Source organism: Pristis pectinata, chromosome 5 (genome assembly GCF_009764475.1).
Source record: "Pristis pectinata isolate sPriPec2 chromosome 5, sPriPec2.1.pri, whole genome shotgun sequence".
Taxonomy (NCBI): Eukaryota; Metazoa; Chordata; class Chondrichthyes; order Rhinopristiformes; family Pristidae; genus Pristis; species Pristis pectinata.
In genome coordinates this window covers 53939479-53958166 of record NC_067409.1, presented here as the reverse complement: position 1 = coordinate 53958166, position 18688 = coordinate 53939479, and the positions used below count along the sequence as shown (strand labels likewise).

The 18688-nt window shown below is 39.3% G+C and overlaps 1 protein-coding gene across 5 annotated transcripts in view; it reads right to left on the bottom strand.

Moving 5' to 3' along the window:
* sema5a (sema domain, seven thrombospondin repeats (type 1 and type 1-like), transmembrane domain (TM) and short cytoplasmic domain, (semaphorin) 5A) overlaps positions 1–18688 on the bottom strand; it is a 166896-nt gene that overhangs the window by 110449 nt on the left and 37759 nt on the right. For 2 of the 5 annotated variants that reach the window (XM_052016671.1, XM_052016669.1), the window contains 3 exons: positions 14346–14450; positions 8985–9202; positions 840–939 (listed from right to left, as the gene is read on the bottom strand). In XM_052016671.1, coding sequence (XP_051872631.1) covers positions 840–939; positions 8985–9138 — 254 coding nt within the window. In that variant the 5' untranslated portion in view covers positions 9139–9202; positions 14346–14450. Of the gene's footprint in view, positions 1–839; positions 940–4986; positions 5018–8984; positions 9203–14345; positions 14451–18688 lie in introns of those variants that run through there. The other 3 variants (XM_052016670.1, XM_052016672.1, XM_052016673.1) reach the window with 2 other exon arrangements.

Here is an 18688-nt window from a genome sequence, read left to right as displayed (position 1 = left end):
GTTATGGGAATACTGCATTTTATGTCATCTTAATTAACATATTCTTGGTAATGTTTTATGTGTAGCTTGATTATGGATCCTAAATTACATTGTTGATAATGTTGCAGAAAGTCTTTGATTATAACAACGTCATGGCTATATCATTATTTCAAAATAATTTAAACAGCACTGCATATATTGGCCAGTTAAGGCACCTAGTATGTTTAAAATGAAAAGAAAGCACACATTATTTTGTTTTATTCACATTTCTTCCTTTGAAAAGTTTGACCAATGCTGCTGCTGGACAGCTATCTAAGCATTAACAGCAGAACGTATTGAGGTAAGTTGCCCCTCAATTAGTCAGAGAGCAAACAGACGTGAAATGTTGTTAACAGCTTTGGGCAATTTGGAATTTTTCTTTGGGCTACTCCCAAAGCTGCACAAATCCTCAGAGTTGGTTGCAACATGGACTATATCCGCAGAATATGAGTGAGCACAACTTCCCAGACAAATTAACGCACAGCAAGTCCTGTCAGGCTGTTATATTCATATCTTTCATTTAAGAGCTACAACTTGATGCCATTAGTGGAAAATTACTATTAAACAGCAATGGATTCTCCAAAGAAAAAAATCAATACCAAACCTCTTACAGCACAGATTATCTTTTTTTATAACATCTTAAAAGGTAATCAAGACTGAACTGGGTAGATGAGAGCAGTCAAGTAAATAAAGCAAAGCTGATTGTATTGAGGATTGAAAGAAATGGCCATTCACATTGGAATATTACAAAGCATGTAAAAATCACAACTTCCAAAACCATCAAAGGCCACAATAAGTACAAAAGGAAAAATATTCCTTACTTTGCTCCAACGATGAGCTCTTTTTGAGAAGGGTCAAAGGTCAGCTGTGAGTAGTCCGTTACATTTGCAGCTTTAAATATGTGCAGCCAAGGCACAATGTCTGAGAAGAAAGTAGAAAGACCCGTAACCTAGCTGGCAACAAATTACATAGGTGGTGATCAATAGACTTGTATCAATATCTGTAATTGAAATGCACTGAGCTAGATTAATTAAATCTGACACAAAGGCCCTTGGAATTGCACCTCATCATTAAATGTGCCAGAATGATGCCCTAGGTTTATTTCAATCTGTCACTGAAGCATTTGTCTTGACGAAATTACAGCAACATTATCACCCAAGTGCCACCTCTATGAAGCCCCTAGGGACTAAATTAAAGCTCAGTGGAACAGATAAAAGAAAACTTCCAGATGTACTACAGTTTTCCAGAATTTTAACTGACAAGATTAAACGTCTTCTTCTCAGTATTGAGTTTGAATCAACCAATCTCAAAACGTGTGTGTCCTGGGATTTGCTTTCCCCCTACTTTTTTGGCAATTTTCTCAGATTTTCACCATTTGGTTGAGGTTCTTGGTTGCACTTCAGGCCCACACTTGGGTCATTGAGCATCAAGTACAGAGAGGTGCAGGACCTCCTCACTGGGTTGCTCCTGAGCCTGGCCAAAGTAGTTATTCACAAGTCCAAGCACCCACAGGACTATTCATCCAGACTGCTTGGGTTACTGGACAGGGAGAGTATACGGTGTCTGTTGGTACTCTCGAGGGGTTTGGACATCAGCAGCCCAACAGGGACTGAAATGCTTGACAGCATAAACAACATTTTACTTTGAGGATTTTAGTTTGTAGCACAAAATAAACTTACTTCAAATAAAGCATAGATGCATTTAAAAAACTATCCAAATAAACATTCCCAAGATAAGTCTATTACTAGTAAGAATTTTTCAAATCTTAAGTTACCTGCTGGGTTTAGCACCAAGTTTGGAAAGACTTAAGGATTTTTTTTTGTTTTAAGCAAAGTTTGCACAGATTTAATCTTTAGCATTGCTGTTTACCTGACTTATTAATAAATGTGCATTTTTGCAATAAGTACAACATATTCATAAGCAGAGTTCTTCCTACTACTTCTCAAGCAGTGTCTTCAGGGTGTTACTTTAAACATCACACTTTATACACTTCAATTGAATTGCTGGAGACAAAATTGTTTTTTCTTTCTGTCAAGAAATACTTTTACAAATAAATGAAGGCTCAAAGTGAACCTATCACCCTCCAAGTTTCCCTGTGGACTTTGTTTCACCAGGTTCATTAATATTCTGTTTTTGAAAAGCAATATTTCACTCTCATCCCAGGGGCCTTGCACTTTTTCTCCCCCCCCCCCCCCCCCCCCCCCAGTAGCTGACACTAGTAATTTAGTGTATTGTTCATACTTGAATCTCTGAACAATACTTGAAATGTTTCCTTAACTACGAGAGTTCCTGCATCAACTTGAATAAACTTTCTTATTTGGTAATTGTTAAAATACCAGAAAAACAAGAACTTCTGATAAGTATCTTTTCTCAAAAGCTGGAAGAGTATTGTTACAACTGAATACTGAATAAAATATCAGATGAAGATTTTCTTTCAATAGTTCATCTTTTTAAAAATGAAGTGGTTGCAGTTCAAAGAAACAGGAAAAAAGGGAAGAACTCCGAACCCTGCTTCAATCAATCTTTCAACCACCGGGATCCAACTGGCAGGAGCAAGTTAAAAAAAAACAAATGGCAAAGCTAACACTATACTTCTAGTGCATGGTCTTCACAGAGAAGACCAGTCATTCAGAGAGCATGCTAACTCAAGATACTTCATTCAGTATGGTATGAAAGACTGTTTTTGCAGAATTTGAGGACCTCAGTGTATATGAGTAAAGGGTCGTATTAAGGACAGATCAATTGACTGCAAAGTTAGTATTTAGAAAATTGAGTTAGCATCTGGGTGTCCTTTTCTGCTATGTAAAAGCAAATAAAACAGAATAACAATGAAAATCAGTAGAGAACTGGATAGTACTTCATGATTACCACATCACACTTAAAAAAAAGCCCAGGTAAATCCCCAGGTCATGGCCCATGGGCCAGTTTGCAGATACATGATCACAGTTTAGGTAAAAGCCCATTTATTATTTATTTCATTATTAACATTTGCAGTTAAACATTAGATCAATACTTTTTTAGGAATAAAATTTAAAATTAATTTTCAAACTCCAGTTACTTTACAAACGTCTTTATCTCTTATGACCCAAGCACATGAACACTTGCCATCAATTAACTGATTTCCTTATCTGGGCCTGGCTAAATTGTCAAGCCTAAATATTCGGGATTATCTTGTGACAAATGCACAATGGAGGCAAGGAGAAGAAAGTACTTCCTAAAGAAAAGCTAAAAAAGATATAAAATGAAACATTTAAAATAAATTACAATTTGTGACCTTGATCCTCTTTTTCTAAAAGCATTAATGGCATGCCTAGCTAGTTTCCCATCTGCTGATCATTGCTTGGTGTTTCACGCAAATAGCCATTGAGTTGTGAGCTTTGACAAGACGTGCAGCCAAGCCTTCTGTGCTCAGGAAACCATTACCAACTCACACTTCAGATGCAAACAGCAATAACAGTTAAAAACAGGAATAGCTATCTGACTGGCCATTTCTGTTTTTAACCACAGGTATACAAAAGTTCAGTGTAGTGTCCCTGATAATGCCCCTTTTGTGATCAGACAAGTGGGCAGAAATCAAGGACTCAGCTGCTTCCTCGAACTACTCTGTAAGGCACCAGGGGAACAAAACTAATTAAGATTCTGAAGTGATCCATAATTCTTAAAGACATAATATATGACTGAAGGAATTCAGTGTATTTAATATAAAAGCAAGTTCAAATAAAAGGTTTTAACTTCATTTTATAAGACCCAAGCATTTTGCTTTGTTTTTTGGAAAAGCACTCATTTCAAATGCTCTGCTTGCATCATTGGTAAATTAACAGGCAGCATGGTCCTAAAACAACAGGAAGTCTGAGGTTCAAATCAATTGTTTTCATTCAGTTTGTTGATTCTGATGGAGAAATAAACTAGTATCACCATCCCTGGCTTGACAGGAGGGAGAAAAAAAAATAATCAGTATTTTTCTCTCCTAGTCTGCCCAGAGACCTCTGCTGAAAGTCATCTCGGATGAAGATAGGGCTGGACTGGGTAGCATATTGCTTGTCATGACTTGAAATGTCACCACCTACCATTGCAACATCCATTCTTTCAGAAGCATCGCCCACACCCCAGCTAACAGTGTTTCTTGTATCATGGTACATTCTTTCAAGATCCAGCTGCCCAATCGTAGGCACAGGACTAAATGCCCACAGCCATGAGAATTTTAGGAAAATCCATGCTGAACCAGACAACGTCAGGAGCAGCCCAGCGACACACAGAGATATACAATAATGGTGTTCTATCAATCTCACAACTGAACTTCAAAATGTTCAGTTGTGAGATTGATAGGGCACCATTATCTTCATGCAAACTTCACAAACAATTTTAGTTACTAGATCTTCATTTTATTCATTTAAAATTATTACATTTTGTTTCCTGAGAGTTTCAGTGTTCAATTCCAGTGATATTTTTGATAGCTGGTAATCTTGGGGGTGGGACCTTACCAGCTGTCAAGACAATCCAGATAGCAGAGAGAGTCAGCAACACTCAAATCAGCAAGGCATCAACTTCACAGTGGTAGTCCTCACCAGGGAGGCCTGCTGCAAGGAGAGTGCTCCAACAGCAGGTGCCTTGTGAACTGAGGAATTGTTGTGTGAAACGGTTCTTTTGGAATCTTAAAGGTAGAGGAACTCTGGACACAGGCTTTGTAATTTAAAAATGGTTTATTAACAAAGACAAACGCGGGGACAGAATGAATGGGAACAGATGCATACTCACACACACACACGCAGGAGACCGCAAACGTGAGGGGGAAATCGCAACGAGGATGAGATACACACACACACACACACATACAATAAACAAGGTACAGCTTATCAAAGGATAAACACTTCAATGCCTGAGCACCTTGACTCAAACAAGCATTGGCCCTAACACTCCCTGGAATCTGACTAAGGTGCTCCCAAACTACATGGTAGTGCAGACTCTTACCAGTGGTCTCTGCAGCGTCATCTCACTATTGCTGGGGAAGTCGAAAAGAGAGAGACCAGGGGAGTGCAACACTCTTTATAGTGCTGGAAGGCCCAGCCAGGTAATTTAGACAGGCCAATGGTTTGGAGATCAAGGACAAGGTGCCTGCCAGAGCCAATGGTCAGGCAGGTCCAGGAACAAAGGCCAATCCCTATGCCCACACCTCATGGGTGGGGTGGAGCCAAACCTCGATTGACAGTGGTGTGACTTCCAACCCAATGAGCAATGCTGTCATCCGACCAGAGGGGTCACTGTCGTCACTGTCACGTGACAGCCATGTGCTTTCATACTACAGGTATACTTCAGCCTCTAGTCAGTGGAAGATCCTCTTCATTATCTTGCATAATGGATTACTTTCAAAGGAGGTACATTTTGCCTGACCAAATGCAATCCTATTGTCCTCCTCCCATGAGAGCATAGAGCACAGGAACAGGCCCATCAGCCCACCCCAGATCCCACAATCATGAGAACTGTCATCAAGTTCTGAAGGGACAAACAGTGAAATGATTTCCATGATAAATACTAATTTGGGATCAGGATTAAAATTTAAAGGGGGAAAACAGCAAATATTGATATTTCCCCCATAAGCAATTATTATGATAAGAAATACATCCCCAGAAGTGGCAATTAAACACAAATCAATCCTGGAAAATAGAAGAATTTAACGTGGGGATTTGGAAGATGATGTGGAGTCATCTTGAACAGCTGCTGTTCTACGGGTGAAAACGCTCCCACACTGCCATTGGGGAGGAAGCTCCAGAATTTAGACCCAATGACAATGAAGCACCAGCAATGCATTTCCAACTCAAGTGTGGTGTGCATTTTGGAGTGAGCCTCCTTGTGATGGTGTTGCCATGGTCCTTGATCTTTACCACCTTTAAAGGACAAGGGTTTGAGAGGTGACAACTCTCTAAGCTAGGTAAATAACTGCAATGTATTTCACAAATGGCACACACTGCCAGCAGTGGTGGAGGGAATGAATGTTGATGGGGTACCATCAAGCAGACTGTTTCATCCGAGATGACACTGAACCTTTTGAGAGTTGCTGGAGATGTGTTCATCCAGGCAAGTGGAGAATGTTCTATCAGGTTTCTGATATGTGCCACGTAGACAGTAAAAAAAGGCTTTGGTTGTCAGAAGGGGAGTTGCTTGGTGCAGAATCTCCAGCCTCTAACCTGCTCTTGTAGTCACAGTATTAATGTGGCTGGCCCTATTGAGTTTCTGGTCAATAGTGACCCCTGGATATTGATTATGCAGGTGATGGCAATGCCATTGAATGTCAGGGGTAGGTGGTTAGAATCTCACTTGGTGGAAATGTCACTGGCAAGTACTTCTTGCCACATCAGCCCGTGCCTATAAGCTATCTATGTCTTTGGATAAGCATTTGGAATGGATAAGCATTTAAAAGGAGAAAAGTAGTAATGGCTATAGGAAATATCAGGGGACTGAGAGGTCTAGAATTAAAGAGCTCCAGTGGTCTTCTTTTGTTGAAATTTCTGTAATTCAATGAATACTATGCATCAGTTGTAATAGATAAACAGCCAAGCAGACAGTCATAAATTGTAAGATCTCCAACATCGAGACTACAATAGGGCTAAGCTAGTGGGCTATTAAATCCAAAATTGAAAACAGAAAAACATCAGATCACTGCAGGGAATGAAAGAAAATGCAAGGCAATCAATACTGAAAGGATAATGTGGGCAGAAACAACAAATGAAGGAAGAGAAGTAGATGGAAAAGACAGAAAAACAATAAAAAGGAATAATGAGACTGGATATTAAAAGAAAACACAATATTTGAATTCTTTCCTGAAAGAAGAAAATGACCCAAGGTGCTGCAAAGAATTGTAAAGAGAAAAATATTGTGGCAAAACCAATGACAAGATGGAGTAACAAAACAACTGAGTAAACAGCTAAAAGGCACAGGCACCAATGATTGGATAAATAAGTGCAGGAGGGTGTTAGGGAGGATGGGGGTGAGGGGAGCACAACAAGCCGGAGGTTAACAAAATTGAAACTGATAGCGCTGAAGTGTAAAGCAAGAGGTTACAAAACACGGGCAAGTACAGGAAAAGCCTGTTCCATCATTCAGTTAGAGCACAGCTGATCTAATCAGACCACTCCGTTAACTAAAATCTATCCATCTCAATTTTGACTTTCAATTGACCTCAAGAGTGTTTTGAGAGTTCCAGATTTCCTCCATACTGGAATCATCAGCAAATGCCTACCTCTAATCTTAAGGTTGCTTTTGACACCCTCAGAGGAAATTACTTCTCTATAACCTATCAAGTTCTTTGATTTAACATTAAATTGAATCACCCATTATTCTTCTATATTGGAGAATAAAAGCCTGGTCCATCTAAATTGTACTCATAACTTAATGCAGGATTTACATCCCAGGAAGGATTTTTAAATTTCAGAATTGGAGGGCTGATCATCAATATAGCTTAGCATAAGAAGACAAAGAAAGGGGAATGGAAAACAAAGAAACGTTTCCAGATTAATTGTTTACACAACTGGAACTGAGACAAGTCTCCATAAAATTTTTCACATATTCTCTCAGTAATTCACACCCTTGCGCACGGCGACGCCAAGTAAACATTGCAGGGAAAGTAGAACACGGTAACAAAAAAGGTGAGATATACAGGAAAACTCTAATTGTGGGGACAATGCTCTCTTGTCTCTCTGCTATATAATGAACTTCTGCCATGCATTATTTCATTAATTTCAGAAGAAAATTAAGTATTTTCACTTCTGGAATCAAGCTTTGGAAAGGCTGTGGGCACACAGTTCAAAATGGTCATGACACTGATTGGCAATCTGACTCCCAGACGTCAAATGGAAGAGCAGAGTGGAAAATTATTGCTCGCTTCAGAAATGTTCACATGATATTGGAACTCAGATGCATTTCCCAAGAAATTCAATTGCATAGTACATTTGAAAAAAAAAATTTTTTTTCAGAAACACAAAAACTACTATTACCAGGTTTTCAAGTCACTCTGGAAAGTCAGCTGGGTACTCTGGACTTTCCTGCCCTCACAGTCCTGATCTTCCTACCCATTCTCACCGAACCACAGCACAGGTCCTAATCCTCTTCCCTCAGCCCTTGCAACCCCATCACACCCTGGGTCCTGATTGTCCTTCCTATCCCACCCCACTACAAAGCCTGACCATTACATGGGTTCCAATACTCTTCACCAAGCCCCCTAACACCACCATAGTCTAATCCTTGATCCTCTCCCAGATCTGCCCAACCCCACCACAGCACAGATCTTGATCCCCTTTCCTCCTGCCCCAAATTCCAAAGCTCAGCCCTTAAATTACCTAATGCTTGTTACCGACACCCTCAAACCCCTGTCACAGCACAGGTCCCAATCCTCCAATAGCCAACCAAAGCCCAGCCCCTGACACTTCCACTCCCCATCCCACCAATATCCAACCAAAGCACAGGCTTTGATCATCCTATTCACCCAAAAGACCACAGCATAGAACCTGATCATTTCCCCCACTCCTCACCCCACACTCTTACCACAGAACAGCATGGTTTCATTAAGGTCCATGGCCACAAGCTATCCAAATCCCTTTAATTCTGCCTTGGTTCTGACATCCGGGCTTTGGAATCACAGCTTAATTCTAAAAAAAATGTGAAACTGAAGGCATCCTGCTCTAACACTATCTATTGAACTCAACTGGGAGAACTAGAAGCGAGGTCAAATGAACAGAGAGATGATGGCCCAGAAATTCACCCCTGACCAGTTGTGTGAATCAGGCAACAATTCCCACCAGGAGCCCATGGTGAAAGAATTACTGTTCAGATGGCTTACGTGATAAATCCTTTCTCTTCAATTCATTAAATGGTTTAGTTCCACCAGTTAGCAAACAGATGACAGCAGGTATGAAAAGAACTAATTCTGTAAAACAGTATCATTTATTCTCCCATTTACTCTGCTGCGCACTTACCTCTGTGAGTTACAACAGGATGCTCTGCTCGCTGACAGTCTAGATGTTCTACTGAAGCAGATAACTTAGTGCTCCAAGCTCCTCCAACCAGCTCAAAGAGACCTTGAATGCCAACTATAAGTATCCAGACCCGATTGCTCTTTACTGGAGCCATGGCATGCCTGGCAATGGTCTCTCCCAACTCGCTTTACTCCTTTACTGTGTGCATCTGGATAGATCTGTAACAAAATGTAAACAGTAATGAGACCCAAACCATTTCATATACAAACTGTTTTGCTGAATAAAGTTTAGTGTCAGATTCTGAACAATACAACTATATTTGTTATCATTGGTAATGTGTTCTCGGATAGTTTTGAAACAAATTGTCTCCTTTTATACAAAAATGACAATTTCATCTATCCTCTAAATTACATGGAACCAACAGTGTTTACTCTTCAGCTGTATCTCTGAAGTTTTTGTGCAAGTCGACCTTTAGATAGGCTTGTTTGCTCTAATGTAATGTTATGCCCAGTATGCTCTTTTCACTTTTTCATTACTGTTCAGAAAACTTACAAATGCATAAAGTGTGAACAAAATTAAGCTGGCTAGCACTCCTCTTCTGGTAAAATTGTCATTTTTAATATGGCAGATGCAGCTACATGTTCTCATCTACCTGGAGCCGATTTGATTTTGACGCATATTTTATTTTACACAAGATGCATTTCCGCTCAGTTTTACTGGCATGATGTTTTTAATCAGTTTCAGTTGCTGACGTTAATAAAGATGTTGATATACACCAACCTACTTACTACAAGTTGCTGAAAAACTAAGTCACCTTATATTTCCCAGGTCTCAATGATATAATCTTTGCAATTCACTCTGCAAAATGAATCTCTCTCAGGAAGGTTTGTTTCAAGTTCAGCTTCTCTGTGGTTAACACAATCTTGGACTCTCACTAATCAAAAGCTTTGAACTGACTCAGTTTTCAATTTTGTGCTGCAAACACAAGAGGACTAATCAGATAAAACATTGATTCAAAGTTGTGCAGCTAGTATGCACTGAATCAATGCGTTGTATTAAACACCAGAGTATTTCAATGTACTTTCAATTACCTAGTGTAAACCCTTTTGTACAAAAAACTCATTAAAGTTTTATACACTTTAAAATTAACCATGATAATTTATTGGAGATTTTTTTCACTCTAAATGATGACTGTAATTTAAGAGTTTTATTCTTCCATGAATAATCTGCATGTACACATTGCACAATATTATACTATGTATGTTTGCTATGTTACTGAAAAGATCCTGATTTTTTTCAGTTTTGTGTAATTTCCTAGGTTGACTTAAATTTCGAATCAAGAGAGAAGGCCAGAGGGAGCAAAGAGTCAGGGAGAAGAGAAAATCCCCAGGGCAGATTGTGAAGCAACAGCCCAGTATCATATTGAGCTCAGAAATCAAGGTTTCTCTCATAAAGCTTCCTATGCATTTAGTATAAAGTTACAAGAATAAAAAAATCTGTTGCCTAGGTTGGAGGGCTTGAGTTATAAGGAGAAAGTGGATAGGTTAGGTCTGTTTTCCCTGGAGCAAAGGAGGCTGAGAGGTGACATGACAGAAATAACCAGAGTCTGTTGCCCACAGATGGCGTGCCTAAAACGAGAGAGTTAGAGGTGGTTTAAAGAGAATCAGAGGGGTAATTTTTTTCTCACAAAGAACAGCTGATATCTGCAATGAGCTGACAGAGGTGGTGGTGGAGGCAAGAACAGTAACAATATTTAAGAGGCAGCTGCCAGGTACTTGAAGAGCAAAGCATAGAGGGCCATGGAATTAATGTAGGCAAGTAGCATTAGTATAGATAGGCAAGACAGTTGGCATGGACATGATGGCCAAAGGGCCTGTTTCTGTGCTGTACAACCCTATGAATCTATGAAATTCAGGTGCACCCATTTGGGGAATTTTAAAATGGCATAAATGCAATAGGTCAACTATTGTTTTAGTCATTGCCCCATTGGGCAAAAACATGCTCCCTACTCCTCCTCTCCATAAGCTTGGAGAGGAAGGTTAGCCACAGGCCCTTTGAGCACATGGCTGAGAAAGGGACCTTGGAGCCCGTCATTTGGGAGGTGATGGTGGAAGAAGAGACCAGCATGTTGTCATGGGGACTAGAATCAGGACAGGAAGAACAGACTGGTTGTCGAGGAGGGAAGGGATGGGGTGTAAACAAGAGACCGGGAAATTGTTGTGGACATGCTGGGGAAATCAGAGGCTGCAGAGGGGCTCAAGATTGACAACAAAGAGAGGGAGTCACAGGAGCTGGACAGAGATCGGAGCATGTTGGTAGAGGTCACTTCAGTGCAGGTCCAAAAAGGTCCCAGGATATAAGTAACTTACTTGCACATTTCACAATTCAATCCTGTAGTTTTAAAGAGAAAGTCGGATGGTGAAATGGTCCCATCCCATGCTGCCCCATCACAGAAATCATGTGGAGGGAGGTGTCACAAGGGTGACTGATAACAAGTGTCCAGTCAAACTTTCCAGATGGCACAAAATGACCATCATCATGCATCACTCCCAAAAAAAAGTGATTTTTACTTCCATAAAGTTGGAAAAGAAACAATTATAGCTGTCAACTTTGCTGTCACTTGTTTCACATTATGGTACAAGGCCCTATCCCATTATTTAATGTTAATATCACTTCAGGCATTCAATTAATTCCATTGTTGCCCCAGTAATTCTTTACATATGTGCATATATCTATGCATTTGGTCCCTTCCCCTTTCCTTTGTTCTGTTTCTTCTTAAATATTGTTCATCTGCAACATCTTCAGCTTCTGACCACGGATCCAAACCTAAAACACCACCTCTTCTGGTCTCTGCAGATTCCAACTGCCCAATGAATATTTCTAACATGGTCAGTTTATAACTTGCCTTTTCAGCACTTGAAGTTTTGGGGTTTAATTTTTAAAGAAGACAGTTGAAGGTTGCCCACTTCTCTCCCAGCCCAGATGCAAACACTATTCGCACCTATTACAACTGCCATGTCCATTTATAAAGACACGTGTTCCTCTGTATTTCTATGGTTTTGTCCAGCTTCTCAGGAATTAATAAACTAGTCAAGGAGGACAAGACCCTTGGTCCACATGGATTGGATCCATGCACAAAAGAATTTAGAATAGCAAAAGTAAAAAGGCACTATTAGATATATGACAGTGAGACAACAGCTCATGTTTTTGCAATATTTAAAAGGAAGATAAACTGCACAAAATTACAAGTTTAATGTCGGTGGGAGAAAAGATAATGAAACGTTTAACGGTTAAAGAAACCAAAAAAAAAGAGTAATCCCAGCATAGATTTAAAAAAAACAGGAAAATTGTGTTTAATCAACCGCAGGCATGGTAGTGTAGCAGTTAGTGTAACGCTATTACAGCACCAGCGACAAGGGTTCAATTCTGGCCGCTATCTGTAAGGAGCTTGTACGTTCTCCCCTTGCCTCTGTGGGTTTCCTCTGGGTGCTCCGGTTTCCTCCCACATTCCAAAGACGTACGGGTTAGGAAGTTGCAGGCATGCTATGTTGGCGCCGGAAGCGTGGCGACACTTGCGGGTTGCCCCCAGAGCACTCTATGCAAAAGATACATTCACTGTGTGTTCCGATGTACATGTGACTAATAAAGATATCTTATACTGAATATTTTTTGAAGCAGCAACAGAAAGAGTAGATAAGAGCATTGTAGGAAATATAATATGCTTGGATTTAAGGCCTTTGATAAGCAATCATATTGAACATTCATGACAAGAGATTGAACATGAAGTAAGTAGCCAAATAGCTGAATCAACAGCAAGCTGACGACAAAACAGAAAGCAGAGTACAATTAAGGAAAGTTCTTCACACTGGCAAAGGCATTAAGGGTGCTCAAAACATACTGCTGGAGGAACCTAGTGGGTTGTTTTGAGCACCCTTAATACCCAATGTGTTCTTTGTTCCAGATTCCAGCATCTGCAATCTCATGTCTCCATTAAATGGTGCTCTGCAGAAAGTGATGTAGAAACCATGCCTAGTTACAATTTTCACTAACAATGTGAACTGGGAAAAAAAAATCTCTAAATTTGTAGACAATAAAAAATTAGGTGGTGCAGTTAATACGCATGATGAATGCGACAAAATACAAGATGTTATTAAACCTGCAGAATGAATTTTAATTAGCAAATAACTTTCAATTGTTATACATTTTGACAGGAAGAACAAACAGATCACAGCATAGAAAATAATAATTTAAATGGGGTAGATAAGGGATCCAGGGATATGGAATCATTAATCATAGCCGGTTCTGATGAAAGGCCATTTAGCCAAGACACTAATTCCATTTCTCCATTCTGCTTGCATTTCCTTACTAAAAGTAGGGATGCAGATCAACAAGCCAAATAATATAAAGATACTAAAAGAGGAAACTAGATAAACCCATGAGAGAGAACAGAAGAGTATACTAAAGTGTTAGATGAAGAGGAGCAAATGGAAATGCTCATTAGGCATTGCAACCCAGTTCAGTCAAATGGCCCACTTCAGTGCTACGGACGTGATGGAATATGAAGCAATGCAAACAATTGCTCAAAACAAACGTTTGTTTCTGTTCTTTCTGACATATAGATCACAGATAATTGTTACAAAATTGTATCAATACTCCTGGCCACCTGCACACTGCCTCAAATCACAAGAAATCTAAAATTCTTCTCTTCCTCACATATCCTACAAAATGTGCAAGACGTTTCAGCTAATCAATTATAAATGTGACCTGCAAGAATAACATTTCTTTTCCCTTAGGCAATACAGTGTATAGACTTATCACAGGTCACTCAACGAAAAGCAGTGGAGTATAAAATGTATTGTCTAGATTGATAGCCATTAAACATCTGCTGCTTCCAGTTAACAATGGCAATCATGCGTTGAGAATACCCATTTACAAATATTCACAATAGACTCTAAAAATCTTCTGCACAAGGCCTGTACTTTCAAAAATGTTGGATGGACAACATCAGCAGTGATTATTTAACAGTTTCTTTACCAACCTTTTGACATTTATGTTAGTGTTACTAAATAAAAATTATTTAATCACTGGATGTGGATTTAGCTGCACATTTTCTAAACTCTCCAACTTGAAAACTAATGAATCTAATTAACCAATATACCACTCTGCTCCAGTTATTTTTGTCCGTGACACAAGCAACAATCCCAACCGGATTATCTGTCTAGTAATACTGCTCTTAATTCTTTCTTTCTACTTCTTTGTCTCTTTCTGTTAGGCTCTGAACATTCTTTCAACTCTCTGTACAAAATATAATTAATTAAAGGGATGCCATAGCTCCCTCCATTTGTTTATTTTATTACTTACTTTTTAAAAAATGTATTTGCTCTTTTATCTTCCTTAGTTGTATTCATGCAAGTTCTTGCTGTAATGTTTAGTTTTTAAAATCATCTTCTGTTTTCTGATTTCTCTCTATAAAAGAATGCAAGTTTACATTGTTGGAACTGAGGGCAAAACATTAACTTACAAAAAAAAATTGCAGGTGAATGATAAAACAAATAATAAGAATGAAGAACAGCATTTAAAAATTAGTGTATAAAGTCACAATGAATTCTAGGCTGCATTCACATAATTGGTACCAGGTATGGATGGGTGACACACAACTAGGGCTGCAAACCAAGAGAAAAACTCAATCAAATCCCCAAATGAGAGGGAACATCTGGAAAGAGCAATTTGGGAATGTTGAATTGCACAACTGGATCATGGAGGAAATATTTATTTTTTATGCTAACTACAGTTTTATGCAATGAAGTATTCACCTGGACCAAAAGTAACAAAAACAGGAAATTTTTAAAAAATGATAAATTCAGTGAGACTGTAGCTTTTCATGTTTCTTTTTTGTTAAGCATGGATCTCTTGCAATCTATACTCATACACTCTGCTTATTTCAATTTAAAGATGTAATTTTATACTACAGTCAAATTTTATATGCCTCCTTACATATTTTAACACAATTATTGTATGACATTACCGCTGGATGATTGGTGTTTTCTGTTTTGTCTGCCGGCAATATTAGCCACAAACTCTTGAAAGCCCAGGAAGCAAATTTTAATATCTCCAAATTTAACAACTGCATTCATTAATGCCAAGACCAGAAAACAGCTCAGTGAGTTCAGTATTACAGCCAACAGAAGCCAAGCCCTATGATGTTCCACTGGAAAAACACCAAGACTAGTCACTGATCACAATGACCCTTGAAAGGATCTGTATCCTGATGCAAAACTAATTTGCAGCATCACCTTGCCAGAAGGGACCATTATGGACAGGAAGAACATTTTATTGTAGTGCCAAGTGCAGCTGGTATATGATCTTAAGTAAATTATTGTGTAGCCAATTATTGTGCATTCTCAAAACAGTCATCATATACAATGCCTTTATCCAACATATTGAAATATTAATGTTTTAAGTTTTACCATTTTAAAGTTCTGATGTTATAAGTTTCAAAGATTTTGGATGAGAGGTTAGCCTGAAAAAAAGTTGCAGGCCCAGAATCAATGCTGCACAACCAGTTAGTTGAACCGAGAGCCCCAAGGTTCGATGAAAGTTGGTCTTCACACTTCATTAACATTCTTGGCATAAGCTGGCAGCTTGCCCAAGCAAAGACATCAATGTCAGGCTGTCCGCCTTGCCAGTAGCAGTCCTCCAGTAAGTCTCGTGATTGCAATTGCAACAGGTCACAGAAGGGTTTGTTTGCAACTTGTCAACTGAGGGATTCACTCCAAGCTTCCTGGTTACAAGGAATGTTTTGCTTTAAATATTAGCTGCATTTGGTGACCTTGAAGACTACTAAAGAATCCTGAGTGGGATATCTAGAAGCACAGGAAATCAAAGGAAACCAAACTGATAACATGTGAACCATAAAACAGAAACAGAAATAGGCCTGTCAGCCCCTTAAGCCTATCCCACCATTCAATGTGATCATGGCTGATCTACCCCAGGCCTCATTTCCTCTTCTATGTCAGTTCCCCAGAGCCCTCAATCTTTCAAAAATTATGAGAAGCATAGATCGGTACACAGTCAGAATCTTTCCCCAGGACAGAAACATCAACACTAGAGGCCATGCTTTTAAGTTTAGAAGGGGGAAATTTAAAGGTGATGTGAGGGGCAAGTTTTTTTATGCAGAGTGGTAGATGCCTGGAATAGGTTACAGGGGTAGGAGAGGAAGCAGGTAGTTTGGTGGAGTTTAAGAGGCTTTTAGATAGACACATGAATATGAAGTGAATGGAAGGATATGAATGATACAAAGGAAGAGGACACTTAGTATAAATTGACAACAAGATCGGCACAACATCGAGGGCCAAATGGCCTGTCCAGTGCTGTACTGTTCCATGTTCTATCCTTCCTGCAATGTGGCAACTAGAATTGGACACAATACTCCAAATGTGGCCGAACCAAAGTTCTATACAGCTCCAACATGATTTCACAATGGAGGCAAGCATGCCATACGCCTTCTTTACCTATCTACTTGTGTTTCTACTTTCAAGGAGCCAGGGACATGTACCTCAAGATCCCTCTGTAAATCAATGCTCCTAAGGGTCCTGCCATTTACTGTACACTTTCCTCTTACATTTTACCTTCCAAAGTGCAACACCTCACACTTAAACTCCATCTGCCACTTCTCTGCTCACATTTCCAACTGGTCTATATCCTACTGTATCCTTTGACAACCTTCCTCTCGATCCACAACTCTGCCAATTTTTGTGTCACCTGCAAACTTAATAATCTGCCCACCTACATTTTCATCCCTATATATTACAAACAACAGGGCTCCCAGCACTGATCCTTGCAGAACACCACTGGTCATTACACAAGGCCTAAGGCAATATGAACAAGAGAACAGGCCTTGTACAACTAAATTCATGCAGTGTCCTTTCCTCAGAAGGGTCTCACTGTGAAGGATGGAGGTGGTGAAGGAAGTGTGCTTGAAACTGGATGGGGGTTACCAGGATTGCATTTCTGGGGGTTGGGCGAAAGGGGATAAGGCAAGTCAGGTAAGATAAGGTGGGCAACTGCTAGTGATAGAACATTGTGAAGGCAGGGTAAGATGAGAAGGAAGTGAATGGTTCAGCTGCAGGAATGTTATGAGGGCCAATTTGAAACTTATGCAAGGGGACAAATTAGGGTTCCCAAAGCCTGGGCATTATGGGCGATGTGGAGACCATCATTAAAATATGAAAACTTAAAGAACGTATCAATGTGGAAAAAGATTCATGCCTTAGCCTCCCTGGCAGTAGCCAGATAATTAATGCTGAAACAGGCTTTGGTTTTAACCTGCTTAAGCGTTCACAGGCTTTGTACCATGGTACAGTTTCACACAAGTAACGTCACTGTGCACAGGGGATTCAAACCTAATTTAAGTAAGCTTCCAGCACTCAAAAAGGTTCTTAAAACTGTTTAGCAATCACATGATACATACACATTGATTTTTGAGATACCATTGGGATGTCTTAAAGTTGTAAAAAGCACTGTGTGAAAACAAGTTATTCCTTTTCTTTTATTCACTACCATCATTAATCCAGCTATTTTTTCAACATCCTTTTTAATTTGGTGATTCAGTCCACACCCAAAGACAACCTGGTCCTATGTACCATTCCAATTTCCATGCAAGGTCATGAAATAAAAACAGGATTTTACTTGTTCCCCTTCTAAGTTTTATTTTATGCCCCATTCCCATAGAATCATCTACTAAAAAAACAATACAGTACAACCACAAGTTATGATGGGGTTGCATTCCTAGAAAACGTCCATAATCGTGATTTTTCATCACGCAAACTCCTGACAAAAATTGATAACCAAATATAAAATGTGAAAGAAACAACAGATGTTATTTTTCCCTACATAAATTCCATGAGCGCATTTTATTCCATATCTCAAAGTTTTTGGTAGTGATTATTGAATTCTAGAAGAGTGAATTTCTATTACCTGAGCTGCCGTAACATAGGAGTACTCTGAAGATTCTGAGTAATTATCCATCTAGAGTTCTATCCAAGTCTCTAAATTCATACCAAGCCCTCCAAGACAAGTTGTCCCAACATCTTCATCCTTGCTTCATAACTCAAGTGTTTAAATTCAACTTAAGTGCTTCTCGTTGATCTTTCACCGTAACCTAGGTGTTATTCTTATAATTTAGTGAGTCAAATAGTGCACAGCACTCTGGGCAGAGGTTGCTGTTCTTTGCAAACTGAATAATCAACTCCTGAGATCTGCGATATATTCTTTCAGTTAAACAGCACAGTGTCTTATTTGTGCTACCTACTGCTTCTGTACACCGTATTAATGGCAATTGAAATAAATATGCCATTCACCCACAAATCTCTCTTTAATCATGTCCCAGAGAATAAATGCATTATATGATCCACGTTCATCAACCTTGCCCAATCTCATAATATTGCATCTACCCATATTAAATGGCATTCGTCACTCACCAGCCCAAGTCTACAATTAATTCACATTCTTCGACATCTGATCAGCTTGTTAGCAGCTGTTTGCAGTTGCTTCACGTTTAGTGTAATCTGCATCCCTCAAACAATATGACAGCAGGAATTGCAGCCAACACTTCAACTGTGACCTATCAATATCCAGCACAAATTCAACATCTTGCTTTTAAATTCAATAACCAATTAGAAAGATGTGATTCATTGGAATACAGC